Below are 16,676 nucleotides of genomic sequence, written 5' to 3' on the forward strand. Positions count from 1 at the left end.
TACATCTGTTAGTACCGTGGCCCTCATTTTCATCGCTTGGTATATTTACGGTCCAAGAATTTCCGAACAATTTATGGAACCAAGTAAGAAAATCATATTTTCGTTTTGATACGTATACATATGCACGCTATTGTGTAGAATAAATTGTATGTATGTATATGCTTACAATAGTAAATATATCATTCTCAGAACATGTTTTAATAATTCATATGTAATTTTTTTAGACATATTTTAATAGAATCATAAAAGATATAACTTAGAAAACACGACGCTGGCAGTTAAAAGACAATTGTTACGTTATCAAAGTTGTATAACTGGTCTTTTTCCACAAGTTTCAAATGATAAAGTAGTTGGAAGTGTGAGAGAAAGTATTTACTGTGCGGCCGCTGTATGGAGTTTGTACCAAGCATATAGGTAATAAAAGATTAAGTTTGTATAGTAATTATTATATTATCGTATATAATATTATGTTTTTTAGACGTATAGATGATGATCGTGGAAAATCTTATGAACTTGGACAATCAGCTGTAAAATGTATGCGTGGGATTTTAGAATGTTGGGTGAAACAATCACCTAGAATAGAGTTATTTAAACGTAATCAGTGTAATCGCTTCGCATTGCATTGTAAATTTCATTTAGATACTGGTGATGAAATTTTTAAAGATGCCGATTACAATCATTTGCAAGTAATTATAGTACATACTGAAATATGATAAGATAGAGTGATTTAAAATAATTATTATACCAATTTTATTTTTTGCAGATTGATATTGTTTCACTATATTTAATATTTTTAGTACAAATGATTTCTTCAGGATTGCAAATTATATATACTCAAGATGAAGTAGCATTTATACAAAATCTTGTATATTATGTGGAAAGAGCATATCGTACACCAGATTATGGCATGTGGGAACGTGGTAGTAGATATAATGATGGTACACCTGAAATACATGCAAGTTCAATTGGTATAGCCAAAAGTGCTCTTGAAGCTATTAATGGATGCAATTTATTTGGAGAAAAAGGAGCTTCTTGGTCAGTCATATATGTTGATATTGATGCACATAATCGAAATCGTAGTATTTTTGAAACAATGCTTCCGAGAGAGTCAAGTTCTAAGGTAAAAAATATACATATTATGTAAAAATATGTTATAGTTTAAATTTTAATACATTGTACTATTTAGAGTGTAGACACAGCTTTACTACCAACAATATCTTTTCCTGCATTTGCAACTCACGAAGAAGTATTGTATAACGAAACAAAGGCGAATATAATTCGAAGATTAAAAGGCAATTACGGATTTAAGAGGTTTGGCAGAGATGGATACAAAACCGTTATAGAAAGCAAAGATCGACGATATTACAAATCTGGTGAAATCAAGGTCTCTGATGTATTTGATTGTTAGTATATATTATTTTCAGAATGTGCTTAAATGGATTTATAATTTCTGTCTACATAATTACATTAACTTCTTTTAATAATTTTAGAATGGTATTAAAGAGATATTTTTTTGTTATAGGAATTTGATAATATAGAATGTGAATGGCCATTATTTTACATATTTATGATCATTGATGGCGTTTTTAAGACTTTGCCAGAACAAGTGGAAGAATATCAAAAATTATTAAAAGAACGAATGTACAAAGATATTAATGGAGGTATGTAGATAGAAAATAGATTTGGCTACAATGATATGAAATGTTATTGTATTCTGTTTAATTAAATAGATCCTGTAATACCTATGTATTACTATGTACCTGAGGATAGATTAGAACTAGAAAGAAATGATCCTGGTAGTACATATCGAGTACCAAGTGCTGAAGGAAGAGGACAGAAAAGTTCTACAGATACAGAACTTGGATCCATATATTTGTGGAATCAAGCTATGTTTATAATTGCTCAACTACTCACTGCTGGTTTATTACATATTAATGAATTAGATCCAATTAGACGTTATCTTCCTTCATACAACAGACCACGAAAAGCTGGAAGGTATTCAGCTTTTCAAGTAAGTCAGAGTACAGTTTAATTAGTACATTTACTAAATTAATTAGTTGTAATAAATTATTTTGTACATGTTTGTTTCATGCAGGCAAAACCGAGTATTGTAAGTAAATGATACAAATACTATACTATATTTTGTAGTATTTTGTTTTAATATTTGTGGATTGATAGTAGCTTTATAATGTTAATTAAATAATATATGTATTTGAGCTTTCAAATTAAACAAATGATAATACATGCTTGAATCATGTAGCATATTGTAATATTGAATGTCTATTATTTGCTCAGATTAGTAACTGATTATTATATTAGTTCTCTATTACACACACACACACACACACACACACACACACACACACACACACACACACACACACACACACACACACACACACACACACACACACACACACACACACACACACACACACACACACACACACACACACACACACACACACACACACACACACATTATTAATGTAAATATTGGAGACATTTTTTTTAGTTATAATGCATGAAGCTTGGATCAAGGCATGATTTATCTTAGTTCTTTTTTAAGATGCTTGTTTCTGCCATCTTCTTTTTCTCATTATTATTTCTTAACTTTACAATACATAGTATATGTATTATTACATCATTACATTGTCTAATTGACAAATTTTTCTAAAAACTTCTAGTTTTGTTTTTATTTAATTGAACTCCTTTTTTAATTTTGAATGTTTTAGGGAATGAAAAAATGTATTATATTAATAATTTTAACATTCTTGTCATATTATAATAATGCATTGATAATGATTGACTTATTACAAAATTTCTCTATGTTAGGGTACTCATACAGATCTTGTAGTACAAATCGTTCTTATTGCTGAATCTATGCGATTACAAGCTATGATGGCAACATATGGTATACAAACACAAACACCACACGAAGTGGAACCTGTACAAATATTATCATCTACACAATTAGTAAAAGTTTATGAAAAATTGGGAGTGAATAACAAACTAAATCTACAAGGCCGACCAGCAAGACCAATTGGGTCTTTGGGTACAAGTAAGGTATGTTCAATGTATAATATAAAAATTGATTTAGGAAGTTCATTATCACTTTTTTTATAGGTTTATAGAGTATGTGGTATGACAGTACTTTGTTATCCTCTAATATTTGAGGTGTCAGATTTTTATTTGTATAGAGATATGGCTCTATTAATCGACGACATAAAAACTGAACTTCAGTTTGTGGGCAAATATTGGCGACTTTCAGGTCGACCTACTATATGTCTTTTAATACGAGAAGAACATATGAGGTATTTGTTAATTTTTAAATTAATATGCTGAAAGTGTAGTTTTTATATCACACTCATAAATAAAAAATTTCTTTGTTAGAGATCCACAATTTAAGGAAATGCTTGATCTTTTTGCTATGTTAAAAAAAGGATATTGTAACAAAACAAAAGTTCGAATTGGTCGGTTACAGAATCTCATTTCATCTTCATGCATTGGTATAATTAATATTTACATTAATACATTTTATTCTCTATCATTTAGTAAATATTAATGCAAATATAATGTTGTGTAGAACATTTGGACTTTATAAATACTGTAGAGACAGATCTTGAACTTTCCCAATTTAAGCAATTAAAACACGATTATATTGGATATCAAAGTTTAACTGATGTACCTAAAGCTTTAACTTATTCTGAAAATATAAAAGATTATTCTGTAAGTATCTATAAATAATAACTATATTTTTTTTATTTATTCTAACTGCTTCGTGTTTTAGTATTATATGAATGAACCACTATATAATATTTTAAATGAAATTCGTAACAATAAAAGCTTATATACTTTGTGTCAACTTTATGGTATTTTATTGAAACGAGAAGGAATTAACTATGAAATTAATGGAATGACAGGTACTAATATAAATTATTATTTAAAGATTATAAGTACATAGTGATATTTACTTTGATTAATATTTTATTTTAGTTGGAGATCAATTAAGGTCATTGTATCAACAGGCAGGGTGTCTTAGATATTGGATGGTTGTTCGTTACTGTAGCAGTTTATTGAATCACACCGTTGATAGTATAAGTCCTTTTATAACAGGAGTTCTTGTTAAAGGAAAACAGGTACCTTTGTTAAATTGTTTGGATATTTATAGTGTGTAAATAAAGAATTTTTTATTCATCATTAATATCAGATAACAGTTGGAGTAATTGGACAAGAAGAAACTGTATTTGATAAACCAATGACACCTGTAGAAATTCAGTCAGTTATGTATTCAACAATTCAACCACATAACGTAGTTCAAGCAGTACTTCAACAAGAAGTATTATTGTACTGCGGTCGGCTTATTGGAACAAATCCAGAAATGTTTAAAGGAATACTGAAAATTCGTATTGGGTGTGTTTTATGTGTCATCTTTAACATTAATATCTAGAATATTTAGAATAAGTATTATTAAATATTCTTCTTATTTATAGATGGGTCCTAGAAGCAATAAAACTTTACCTACAAATGTTTGTTAAAAATCCTAAACCAATTGAGAACTATAGTCCATTTGAGATTCGTCAATTCCTTATAAAAGTATTGACGGTTAAAGATTGGGCCAACAATGAAAAGTATAAATAACTTAATTTATTTCATACAGTATTTATTTTTCATACAGTACACATTTATCTATTATACATAAATTAATTTTATGTTGTATTAGGATTACAGTTTTAGGACGTAGAAAAATCGAAGGTTGTTTATGTAGAGTACCTGCACATTTTTATAATCACGTTTGGGAAGTATTAATGCGTTGTCCGGATGGTATTTGTGTTAATGGACGAGAATTACCTCAACAACCTACTCTGTCTAATATGACTCGTTCGGAACTTACATTTGCTTTGTTCGTGGAATCTTTACTTCACCATATACAATTGCCAGAATATCGCCAAATTATTGTAGAGGTATTCTTTTTTTACTTATATTTGATTTATTTTTCGATTTGTGCAAGAGTATTATTATATTTACAAAAAAATATGCAGTACGTATACATATACAGCTCCCATTTTTACAGTTACTCACTATAGTGTCAACAATTTTACTTCGAAATCCAGAATTAAGTTTTCAGAAACAATTAAATCTTAACAAACTCGTCGAAGATAGTTTCCTCATGTATTGTAAGGTACATATATTCTGACTATAATTTTACATATATTAGTTACAGTATATATGTAAATCCAATATTACACATAAATTTGTTTAGGATAATAACATGGAAAAAACTGTTGATCAATCATTGTTTTTCTCTGCTCACTATTCAATAACTACAGGATATCTTGCTAGAGCTGTAGTAAATAATATGCTTACTGGAGGATGTTTCGCAACTATTAATGACATCAACGATGCAATTGAAACTAGAGAAACTTGTAAAATTACATAATGGAGAAAGTAATTCTTCAGTACAATCGAATATTGTTTGTAAATACATTATATATAATCAGAAGTATATTTATATAAAAATATGGTATTTTCTTAATGTGTGTATATATATTTCCTCAGTCAAGAAAATTTGCTTTATATAAATAAAATACTGAAAATTATAAAAGATAGTAATTCTGTCTAAAAATCTGTATTCATATATCAATAAAATATATAATTATATTTTACACAGTGTACATTTTTTAATATATCACATTTAGATTATAGTAATTCTTATAAAGAATGAAATTTATAAAACTGTACAAACTTAACTGTACAAACTGTATTATTTGGATTCACCTTTTAGCAAAATTTGTATCCATTGCTCTTCCAGATCGTTGTATATTATTTATATTGGCTTTAATTCTAGAAGCAACAGTACTCATTTCTGCAGCAGCTGCTAATTGTTTTGTAACAAAATCTTGATTATACACTTTTCTACTATCCATTTCTTTCTTTTCTTCCATGCGATACTTTTTAACATTACGTTCTCGTTCTTCATCTCTCCATGTTGCATTTGCTATCATTTCTTGTCTACGTCGTTCTTTTTCTTCTTCTGTGAGAACCTGTTTCTTTTTAAAATTCCATTTATCTCGATTCTTATCTTCTTTGTAATACTTGTATCTATTTGTATCAGAAGATAATTTAGAATATATTGTTTCTTTTTCATGTGATCTCTTTGAAAGATCTTTATACTTATTCTCGGTATTGTATGTATTTTTATGAGTACTGCTTCTCCTATTTTGAGGACTTCTCGAACGAAAATCATTATCTCTGTGTTTTCTTATGTCTCTATTGAATGACCTATCATTATTATCATTGCTTGAACTGCATGCTTTAACAAGTTTTTCATATGACCTATGCTTTCTTTCTTCTTCTTTATCAGGTATTAAATATCTTTCTTTACTATCTTTTATAACTTCAGTATTTTTTTCTTTACTTTCACTTCCTTCGTTACTACTTTCTGATTCACTATTTGAAGTTTCATTTTCTTTTCTAGAATTTTTCTTTCGTTTATGTTTCACCTTTTTCATTGACTTTATTAAATCTTTATTACTAATTTTATCCTTTAACTGTTTATATTTAGTAGCCAGTAATAGGTCCAGTTGCGCTTCATCATCACTATCAATATCTTGTTTAGTCTTCTTCTTTTTCTTTTCCCCTTTCCTTTTTTTTGACTGCTGCTCCAACTAGAAATAGTGATATTAATGTTGATATTAATAAATAAATAATAAAATATTTTTAATAAAATATTTTTAATAAAATATTATAACAAGCCAATATTATCATTTACATACCAACTGTCGTAATTGCTTTAATTTAACTGGATTTGTTAGCAGTTGATTTCTTGTTTCCATCTCCTTTTTCTTTATAGTACATAAGGGGTCTTCTTGCATCTTTCTTGCTAAGTCCACTTGTTCATTACCAGAAAAGAAACGTAATGACGGGGGAATACATTCTGAAATTGCAAATAAGTTACGTATAAAACACTGTGCTATTCTTATACAAATTAACCCCTTGCCCCACGATTTAAGTTACAACAGTACGCGCCATAACCATCGGCATTCGAAGTTATGCAAGACACAACTAATTTTATGTTGCAAGATGTTTGATAAATAATTACTACCAATTGATCATTGTACAAGATTTTTAAGGATATCTTTCTAATATTTTACAAGAAAATATATCTGTACTTGCGAATACGACCAAGAAAAAAAATGTTTATCGCATGTAGCCCGAAGGATATATCACGAGTCTAACTTGTGTTTCTTATGTTTGACCCGAAAAGCGTACCAGGAGTCTAACTCGATGTTGTAGGTTAAAGGGTTAAAAAACATTTAAAATATAATTACCATGTTCAACATGATTTCTTGGTACTTGGTTTAATTCATTATTCTTTTCTGTTTGAACCATTTGTTCAAATGATTTATCAATTGGCCGTCCAAGTAAATATTCTTCTCTATTGACTAATTGATTTGGTCCTTTATACATCCAATCTAGCTTTTTGTCATCTTTCTTTTCTATTACTCCTTGCTCCATTGCGTATTTTTTCATATCCTCTCGATCTTTCTCCATTTCTATTTCTTTCTTTAATTCAGCTATTTTCTTTTTTTCTTGACTTTGTTGTTGCTCTGCTTTCCAAACTTTTTCTATATTTTTCATAGTAGATGGATGCCATGACTTCTTCAAATTCTATATTAACAAAATTTGAAATTTTGTTAGATACAATATGCTTCTATTAACCTATATAACCTATATAATACATATTTACTCAACTTAAAATTTAATTTCAACTTACCAAATCTCCACCACCCATTTTTAGCAGATAATAAGACACGAGATGTGTGTGTGAAAGGAATATACTTTTATATTATTCCAATTATATTATATATATTCCAAATATATTACTGCTTTTTTTTACCAACGTTGAAACAATATTAAACAATATTAACGTTGTTAACAACAATATTAGTATTGCTGTACGTTATATAGCAATATAAAACGAGTAAATACTAAATATTTACGTATGATTTTAAAACACAACCATCACCATCGAATGATTGAAATGAAATGGCTACAGAGCCGGCGTTACCGAAGCCATGAGTCATGAGTATTCATTTTATAAGATGGTAAATCGAATGTTATTATTTACGCTTATTCAGAAGTTTTCCCATTGGTCGAGTTTCATCATATTCTGGGATCTGACCTTGAAAATCAGAATGATTTAGACACTTGAAAATATCAAAGTATGACGTGGGTAATGTGACATAATAAAGTAAAGGTGAACAAAAAGTGTGCGTTTATTTAATTTAATTAGGAGTTTTTCACATGTGATGAGTAGCGTACATGAAAATTCGTGGTCTTGGGTAGAATATTTGGTGGAAACGATCAATAAGCTTACCGATGACTTAGTGGGCTCAACAACGTTTGAGTTAATATTTCACCCGATCAACAGCATAATCAGCAATGAACTTCAACAAAAATTTTCTGATTTTTTTCACAAATTTATTGATTTGGTAGCATTTGACGATTTTCAGTTGCAATTGTTGAAAATCTTCTTGTTTACATCTGTTAGTACCGTGGCCCTTATTTTCATCGCTTGGTATATTTACGGTCCAAGAATTTCCGAACAATTTATGGAACCAAGTAAGAAAATCATATTTTCGTTTTGATACGTATACATATGCACGCTATTGTGTAGAATAAATTGTATGTATGTATATGCTTACAATAGTAAATATATCATTCTCAGAACATGTTTTAATAATTCATATGTAATTTTTTTAGACATATTTTAATAGAATCATAAAAGTTAGAAAACACGACGCTGGCACCCCACTGGGGGTAGCCACCCACATGCTATATTTATTTTATTTATTTACCAATGAGATATAACACTTTACCAAATGTCCTGAAGGACAAATTGTAAAAACAAAAACAAAAAAAAAAAAAATATTTTAATAGTAAATATATAATTCTCGGAACATATTTTTCGATGACTTTGCAATATACTTAGCATCTATTTGTATGTCCGTTCTTCCTGTTGCTTTTAATCACGTAATCATAACAGCATATTGTTAAGTAAAAATTTTTGTCATTAATTTTACTGGTTTTACATTACTTTTATCTTGCAATAGCACACTTTTTATGATTACCAAATAGAACACTGAGGTCTTTTAAGTGCAATATGATTTTTGTGCATTTAAATCGCAAAAACTTTTATTAAAGGGACAGTGTAAAAAATTTATTGAGATATTCACAGATATTGCTTTTAGGTTTGTAAAATTGAATGTTCAAAAAGAAGTTAAAAGTGTTTTATACTTGTAATTGTTTTCTGTTCCATTAATAAAAATCAATATAATTGCAAAAAAACTGGGGTTATGAAAGACAATGGTATGCCATTGCAAGATTAAGTAAAAATTCTTTTATTTTTGTTGAAGATCAAGGGTAAAAGAGGTAAAAAAGAAATATTTTATAATATTCAGTATATGTAATAAACAAATGGTATTAAATGATTAGGAAATTATTTGCTGTTAATTTATAGTATATATGTAAAAGTTATCATATCTAAAAATTGAAAATTTAAAAAATTCTTATCGTAATTTTAATGAAAATATTGTTGTTAACACAGACTCTGTATCAAAAGATTTTGACAGTTCATCTGGTGAATAATTTGTTGGTTAGTAAGTATAAATTATTTTACCAAATATAAAGTAATTGTAAGCGAAGTGGAATTATTTGTGTGTTTGTGTCTTTAATACATTATTAATAAATATATATAGAATTTTTCTTTTTTTTTTCTAGGTTAAATAAATCCAAAAGAATTGTTTTGAGTAGAAAATTTAAGTTACACGATTTACAATCTTTTGTAATATCAGACCAAATAACAATTATGACAGAAAAAATTAAATCACTTTTTGGCAAGGCAAAATTGGATGTGAAATTTATGAATGCTGGAAAAGGACACAAGTAATGTTTATCATAATACATTCTAATTAACTATTTGATTTTAACATAGAGGATAGAAATTTTCAGTAGTTTTTTTTTAATTATCATTTGAGATACTAGTGAATCTTATGTTTTAAATTTCATATATATCTCAATACTAAGCTAATATGTTATATCTTTCGTAACATAAAATTATTTTATGCAGATTGACAGAATCAACTAGTAATGATGGATCTACTTCTGTAGTAGAGCCAAGAAAAAGAGTGGAACCTACAAATGAAGCTAAAGTAGCTGGTCAAGCAGCTTTAGCAAGGCTGGAAGCAAAAGAATCTAACATAAAAAGATTTAATACGTATGTTTTTCATAAAAAATAATAGTGTTTATTTATAATTTTAAATATAATAACATATTTAATAATATATTATTCATAGATCATATGCAGCTATTAAAGCACAAGTGAAACGAGAATTAGAACAAAAAAAAAAAGCACAACAAAATGCAGAGAAAGATTATGTGCAATCAGAAGAAAAAGCCGAAAATGCAGTTAAGGATAATTCTTTGTTAGCTGTTACCAATGTATACTATCGTTGTCCATATTTATCTGATGAAATATTATCACAAGATGAATGGAAAGTAAAAATAAAAGAATTTTTATATGAACAATTGAAAGAAGATAAGGGTGTAATATCATGTTTAATTATACAAAATTGCAATAGTAAAAAGAATAGAATTGATGCTTGTGTTGAAACACTTGGAAAATATCTAGAAAATATTATAAATAATCCAGAGGAAGAAAAGTATCAGAAGATTAGAATGCAGAATAGAATATTTCAAGTAATACTTTTGTTCCTTTAAATAGATTTATTTAAGGAGAAAATAATTTATATACTTATAACTTTTTATCAATATTTTAAAGGATAAAGTGGCTGCAATTGAAGGTGCATTAGAGTTTTTAAATGCTGCTGGTTTTCATCAGAAGAAGTTATTGAATAATGATAAGGAGGATGATTTCTTAATTCGTAATGCAGATAATTGCGATATTGAAGACATTACCATGTTATTGGAAGCATTAAAAACTGCACAACCCATTCCACTGGAACTAGACAGAAATCTACAAGTATTGTTACCTATGCAAGCAAACAAGAGAACCGAATTGCCATCGAGCTTTTTCAATTTAACTGCTGAAGATATAGAGAAAGAACAACAACTTCGGTAATTATATATACGTACTGTATGCATTAATAGATACAGATTAAATATAAGACCTCATTAAATAAATTATGTTAAATATTTTTCTTTATTAATGTTAATAGAACTGAAGCAATTGAAAGAGATCAGATGTTCAGAACGAAAGCCATGAGAGAAAGAGACGAAAAAAAGAGACTCAGAAAATATAAATTTTCATTGATCCGTATAAAATTTCCAGATAATCTTATTTTACAAGGAACATTTTCTGTACAGGAAAGTTTTCAAAATGTTGTTGATTTTGTTAGTGAGAATTTGATAAATAACGAGAGGCCTTTCAGCTTGAAAAAGCTTCCTCAAACAATATTTAGTGAAGATTCTTTTGATAAAACATTACTTGAATTAGAATTATTCCCTGCTGTAATATTGATGTTTTTCTGGAAAAGTAAATCAGAAGAAACGAGTCACAACGAATCTGTAGGATACTTAAAGGAAGAGTTACTTTCTATCATACAACCTGCTTAAATTTGTATTATCTAATCTTTACAAACTGTAATTATAAATACTGAAAAAAATAAATATAGGTATCATTATGCGGCTTACTTCTTTTAATATGATAGAAACAATAAAAGGCGGTTGTAATACAAAAATTCATTCCAAATTTTAATGGTTCATACAATGAGAATAGAGATGCAGATGAAAGAAAGGTAAATATTTCATATTTCCTTTTCTATCATATTTTTTCAATATTTGTAATTAAAATTTATATGATTATTAATTTTAAGTATAATTTTTTAAATGATAAAAGAATATGATCTAAAATCATTTTCTCAAAAAAAGAAAACTTTACAGATAATAGTAGATATTAATTTTCTAAAATTAATAAATGTTAATGAATGCTATTGATAATTTTAATTAAAATCCGAAAGATTGAAATTTGCTTACTACATTATATGGAGATCTGTATATTAAGAATTGATTGCATAAAAAAAGTACAAGATTCTACAATTTATTAAGATTCTTCCAGCATTTGTAAATATATTACATTTTATTTGGGTACACTATAAAGAAATTTTGTACTTAATAAAATTGTGATAAATTTATTAATTTGGTACAATTTTGTATTTTCAATTTTAAATCATTAAATAGAAATAATGTGCTTCTTTTTATAGAGATATATATATTGTAGCTTTACATGCCTTGCTATTTATGAAAATAAATTATGTTATTGTTGTAATACTAAAACAGATAACAAAAGTTACGGTTTATTGTGTGTACATTAATTCTGCACGTTTGTGCATTTTGGCACTTTTGTTATATATTAATATTTAATATTTTATATATCAGTCTTTGTATATTTCTTATATGTTTAAAACTTACTATCACTGTCTAAAGTGTTGCAGAAAAGTAATTACACATATGTTAAATAACTTATAATGTGTAATGTATCCTATTCATTCAAGTAATTTATAAAACTAAATTAGTCAGGAACAAAAAGTAGTACTAGTTATGCATATATGTAATTATAACATTGTAAAAACAAAATAAAAGAATATCCAATAAATAGAAATGAATTTGTTTTTCATCATTGGAAAACTGTTAGTTTAACGGCTATGACAGAATGTTATAATGTTGATGAAAATATATTTTCTCTTTTGAAATATTTCAGTAGTAAAAAGAAGAAAAATGGAAAAAGGTTGAAACTTTATCGCGTCTCTTGAGTTGTGTCATTAGATGTATGATTTTTCGTTTCAACAGGTAAAGCAAGAGTAGCTATTGCAGCACATAATGCTGTTGCAGCATAAATTGCCATTGCTCCAGTAATAGACCATTGAAGAAATACTTGTGCTATATATGGTGTAACCATTGCACCAATTCTAGCCATTGCACTACAAGTACTAACACCAATACTACGTAAATGAGTCGGATACACTTCTGGAGTGTACACATATGCAGCTTGAAACACGCCAGCAATTAAACCTCTAGCTAGAAAAATTGCTAGTGTTAATGCTGCTCTGTTCAATAGACAAGCTCTACCTAAGAAACAGATTAACATAGCAAACATTATTAATTGAAAGGCCATTGTCTTTCTTCTACCAATTTTTTCAATCGCAAAAATAGTGGAAAAAATTCCTGGAAATTCAGCTAACGTTGTCCAAAGAAGATCGATGTAATCACTCCTTTCTAAACGACAATCCAATTGACAAGTATCTTCCTTTTTGTTTTCCCACAAACTACATTGTTCAGATGATGTATGGAATAATTCTGTAGTCATTAATACAACACCATAATAACAAAATGCGGTACTCATCCTAAAATAATGTCATTACCATTATTTATATAATGTATCAAGATATAATATTTACCATATGTAGTATTTACCATACAAGCCAAAGCAAGGTCGATGTCCTACACATTTCCTTGCTTAATACATCTTTCAATTTGCCATGATTAACTTGATAAAAGCGATCCATAACTAATCTTCCTGGAGGTAAAGGTTTCTTATTTTCTCTTGCTACTCGTTCTAAAGTTGAAACGGCTTTATCCATTCTTCCGCTCGTTATATCAAATATTGTAGACTCTGGTAACCACTAACAAAAAGTATCAGGTAAAAAATGTCATTTAATACTTGTTATAAATGCTTGATTTTTAATATTTACTGGAGTAATGATAGCAAATACAAGAAGTGGTATTGTTGATAAAATGAGAAGCCATCTCCAACCAAAAGTTGGCATTATTATCAATGCTATTGCCACTTCAAAACAGGCTCCAAGCGCCCAGAAACACTATGAAAAATAATTATTTCATATGAGCAATGTAAATGTTTATATCAAATTTATTTATAAGTGAGTATGACTGAGTGAGCAGAACTTACATCTAACAAAATGACACATTTTGCTCTTTGTTTTGCAGGAAGAAATTCTGCATACAATGTTACTCTGAAATAATAACTGATGTTATTCATATCTGCTCTAAGAGCACTGATACTTTTATTTATAAGACTTACCAAATACTTACGATTGTGGTACACAACCAATAGCAAAACCAACTAATCCCCTAAGTAATAAAATCCACAGAAAATTTGGCGCAAAAGCACTTAAAAGAGCATAATAAAGTAGTAATATTGCACATAAAGTTAAAGATTGTTTACTACCATATCTATCACTTAAATTACTCCAAAACGTAGAACTTAACATCATACCAAGGAAAACAACCTGAAATAAATGCAATAATATATTAGATAAAAATCATTGGAAAAATTTTATTACATATGATTATATTATTGAACAATGTTCTATTATACCGTGGTTGTTAAAGCTTGTTGATATCTAGTTATACCCCAATCACAATGTAAGGATGGACTTAAAATGCTTAATATTGTTATTTCCATACTATCTACCATCCAACAGAGACCGGTAAATAAAGATAATTTAACTTGAAATTTTCCAAATCCTAATGCATTGATAGCTTGAACAACAGTAAATGTATCTGCCAATGAAATTTTCACAATATTAAGAGAAATATTAAATTTCAATAAAACAAATCGCTTTAGAAATAAATTGTCAGTAGTTATTGTATATAATATTATGTATTACATGTTTAATTATTTACTTATTTAAATTAAAAAAAATACTACATATAATATTTACATACAATATATATATATATATATATGTATAAAATATTTCATGTTATAACATATATAGGCTTAATACATGTAGAAGATTTAAAAAATCAACTTGTTAATTAGAGTTATGTTATAAAAAAGAATATGTCATATACTTTAATAAAATAAATTGTTAGTAACATTTTATTCATACCCAAAAAGAAACTAAATCATCTCAATACCCATGCAAAGGAAAGCAATCCCATTTTAAAAAATCTGATGTTATATTTTCCATGCATAATAAGATATTTACATAACTTACAGTCACCCGCTCCTTTATAGATAAGTTTAAGCAGATTATCCTGTACATAAAAATTGTCAGTAATATTGTAAAGATACATTATAATAATTTACACATGTTACGATATAGATATTCTTAAAAAAATACTTTACCATCTGGAATAACTACAACAGAAGAAAGTTCCAAAGAGCGTTCAATACAATTTCCAAAATTTCTACTACATCTTGACACATTTCCTGAATTAACATTCAATTCCGAACCACGTAATTCTCCTAATTCACGATAAGGTTCGTTAGACATTTGTGATGCATTAGACATGATCGTTTGTATATCATATACAAAATAATCAAATATTTAACTGTCACTAGCACAATTAATTGATTTACAGATCACTTCATTAATATTTCCTTAAAGATGAGATTAAATTTGACAGTCTGTCAATTACACGAATTAAACAGTCGTATACAATATACACCACGATCATATATCGCATACATTGTACGAGAGAGAAAATTTCCTCTCTTATTGTATATATGTAAGTCTGGAAACTCCCATAGTGGGGACAAGATTCTTAATATGGAGAGGTGTACTTTGCAAATCGGTCGTTGATCGTAGCACAAGAATCAATTTGTTAAACTTGTGGGGATCTTGCAACTTATTTCAAATAACTAAAAAACATGTTCTATTCAATAAAATAAATATTTTTACATTAAAGAACTTGACTTATTTAATTAAATATTTTAACACGAAATCCAAATTTTGTAATAAACTTAGATAAAATATCCCAATCTGCACAGCAGGCTTGAATTCTTCGAACTCTTGTCTCTAACTGATTATTTATAAAAAGGATTACGTTGATAACAAATTAGAATAATCGAAATATGTACAATATGATAGAATAATAAGTAATGTGGATATAGATGATGGTGTCATCATTGATAAATCTCAATAAAATAATGGTGGTAGGATATGAAAAAGTATTGCATGTCACATTTATTCACATAATCACAAAAGACAGTATCACATAACATACTATATATATAGTTCAATATACTATGTATTTAGTTTAAATAAATTGTGAAACGTTATGAAAAGTAAATTAGTTCATATTTTTATCTTCAGTGTATATAGTTATTGTTTTTACCAAAAGATGGCCTTAAATGCAAAAGCTGTAAAAGTTAATAAATCGATTGCAGTGCTATGGCTAGCGGTCGATTTTTAAAACACCTCATAATATCATGGACCTTACTCCCACTACGGGAGTTTCCAAATCTATACATACAACCGTGCCTATCAGTGTCGTCTGTCACCTCTCTTTTCCTTTGTTAAATTTTTAAAAGCTTTACTACGGCTATACCATAAACGATAATCTTCTAATATGACGAGATTCACTGATAACGAGATTTTACGATTATAAACGCTACAACGTATTAAGTTATGAAAGGATTCATGTTATGTCGATGTATGTTAATAAACAATCAAGATCCAACCTCATTTCTAGTTTCTCTAATAATCTATAGTATCTATAGTAATCTATAGTAATCTATAACAAAATGCATAATATACGTTATTTAATAAAATAAACTTCATTATGAATTTGAAAAAATATTTTTCGATATATAAATTAATTTTATGAATTACTAAAGAAAATCCTAA

At 27.9% G+C, this 16,676-nt stretch overlaps 4 protein-coding genes and 1 long non-coding RNA gene across 12 annotated transcripts; 3 read left to right on the forward strand and 2 right to left on the reverse strand.

Annotated features, from left to right (window-relative positions):
• Window positions 1-247: 247 nt before the first annotated feature.
• LOC132906146 (probable phosphorylase b kinase regulatory subunit beta) lies at window positions 248-5,666 on the forward strand (the record flags this gene model as incomplete). Its single annotated transcript, XM_060958034.1, has 18 exons — window positions 248-414; window positions 479-686; window positions 764-1,120; window positions 1,187-1,384; window positions 1,523-1,661; window positions 1,731-2,011; window positions 2,096-2,110; window positions 2,836-3,066; window positions 3,127-3,314; window positions 3,394-3,509; window positions 3,587-3,729; window positions 3,791-3,923; window positions 3,997-4,139; window positions 4,211-4,413; window positions 4,494-4,631; window positions 4,724-4,964; window positions 5,075-5,182; window positions 5,264-5,666. Coding segments are annotated over 18 exons (3,186 nt in total), but the record flags the coding sequence as incomplete, so codon positions are not given.
• On the reverse strand, window positions 5,614-7,935 carry LOC132906151 (pre-mRNA-splicing factor CWC25 homolog). 2 transcript variants are annotated; one of them, XM_060958044.1, is made up of 4 exons: window positions 7,778-7,935; window positions 7,332-7,671; window positions 6,777-6,937; window positions 5,614-6,668 (listed from the first exon to the last, which is right to left on the reverse strand). In XM_060958044.1, exons 1-4 carry the CDS (start codon window positions 7,793-7,795, stop codon window positions 5,775-5,777), a joined length of 1,413 nt encoding a protein of 470 aa, XP_060814027.1. In that variant the 5' UTR covers window positions 7,796-7,935; the 3' UTR covers window positions 5,614-5,774. The 2 variants fall into 2 exon arrangements, with proteins under 2 accessions (XP_060814027.1, XP_060814028.1); XM_060958045.1 differs by having other exon boundaries at window positions 7,751-7,926.
• Window positions 7,936-8,155: 220 nt separating this feature from the next.
• LOC132906153 (UBX domain-containing protein 6) lies at window positions 8,156-11,714 on the forward strand. Of its 7 annotated transcripts, none has more exons than XM_060958048.1 (8): window positions 8,156-8,625; window positions 9,255-9,435; window positions 9,611-9,662; window positions 9,784-9,948; window positions 10,133-10,279; window positions 10,359-10,761; window positions 10,844-11,139; window positions 11,241-11,714. In XM_060958048.1, exons 4-8 carry the CDS (start codon window positions 9,872-9,874, stop codon window positions 11,635-11,637), a joined length of 1,320 nt encoding a protein of 439 aa, XP_060814031.1. In that variant the 5' UTR covers window positions 8,156-8,625; window positions 9,255-9,435; window positions 9,611-9,662; window positions 9,784-9,871; the 3' UTR covers window positions 11,638-11,714. The 7 variants fall into 7 exon arrangements, with proteins under 7 accessions (XP_060814031.1, XP_060814030.1, XP_060814035.1 ...); XM_060958047.1 differs by having other exon boundaries at window positions 9,611-9,658; XM_060958052.1 differs by having other exon boundaries at window positions 9,255-9,372.
• A 391-nt stretch (window positions 11,715-12,105) lies between these two features.
• On the reverse strand, window positions 12,106-15,631 carry LOC132906148 (synaptic vesicle 2-related protein). Its single transcript, XM_060958039.1, has 8 exons — window positions 15,173-15,631; window positions 15,042-15,081; window positions 14,417-14,601; window positions 14,131-14,327; window positions 13,988-14,051; window positions 13,773-13,898; window positions 13,495-13,703; window positions 12,106-13,424 (listed from the first exon to the last, which is right to left on the reverse strand). The coding sequence occupies exons 1-8, from the start codon at window positions 15,173-15,175 to the stop codon at window positions 12,818-12,820; spliced, it is 1,431 nt and encodes a 476-aa protein (XP_060814022.1). The 5' UTR covers window positions 15,176-15,631; the 3' UTR covers window positions 12,106-12,817.
• Window positions 13,823-14,093, forward strand: LOC132906154 (uncharacterized). Its single transcript, XR_009657942.1, has 2 exons — window positions 13,823-13,958; window positions 14,026-14,093. It is a non-coding gene; the product is annotated as an uncharacterized LOC132906154 (long non-coding RNA).
• Window positions 15,632-16,676: the final 1,045 nt, after the last annotated feature.

The sequence above is a fragment of the Bombus pascuorum genome, chromosome 4 (assembly GCF_905332965.1).
Source record: "Bombus pascuorum chromosome 4, iyBomPasc1.1, whole genome shotgun sequence".
Classification (NCBI taxonomy): Eukaryota; Metazoa; Arthropoda; class Insecta; order Hymenoptera; family Apidae; genus Bombus; species Bombus pascuorum.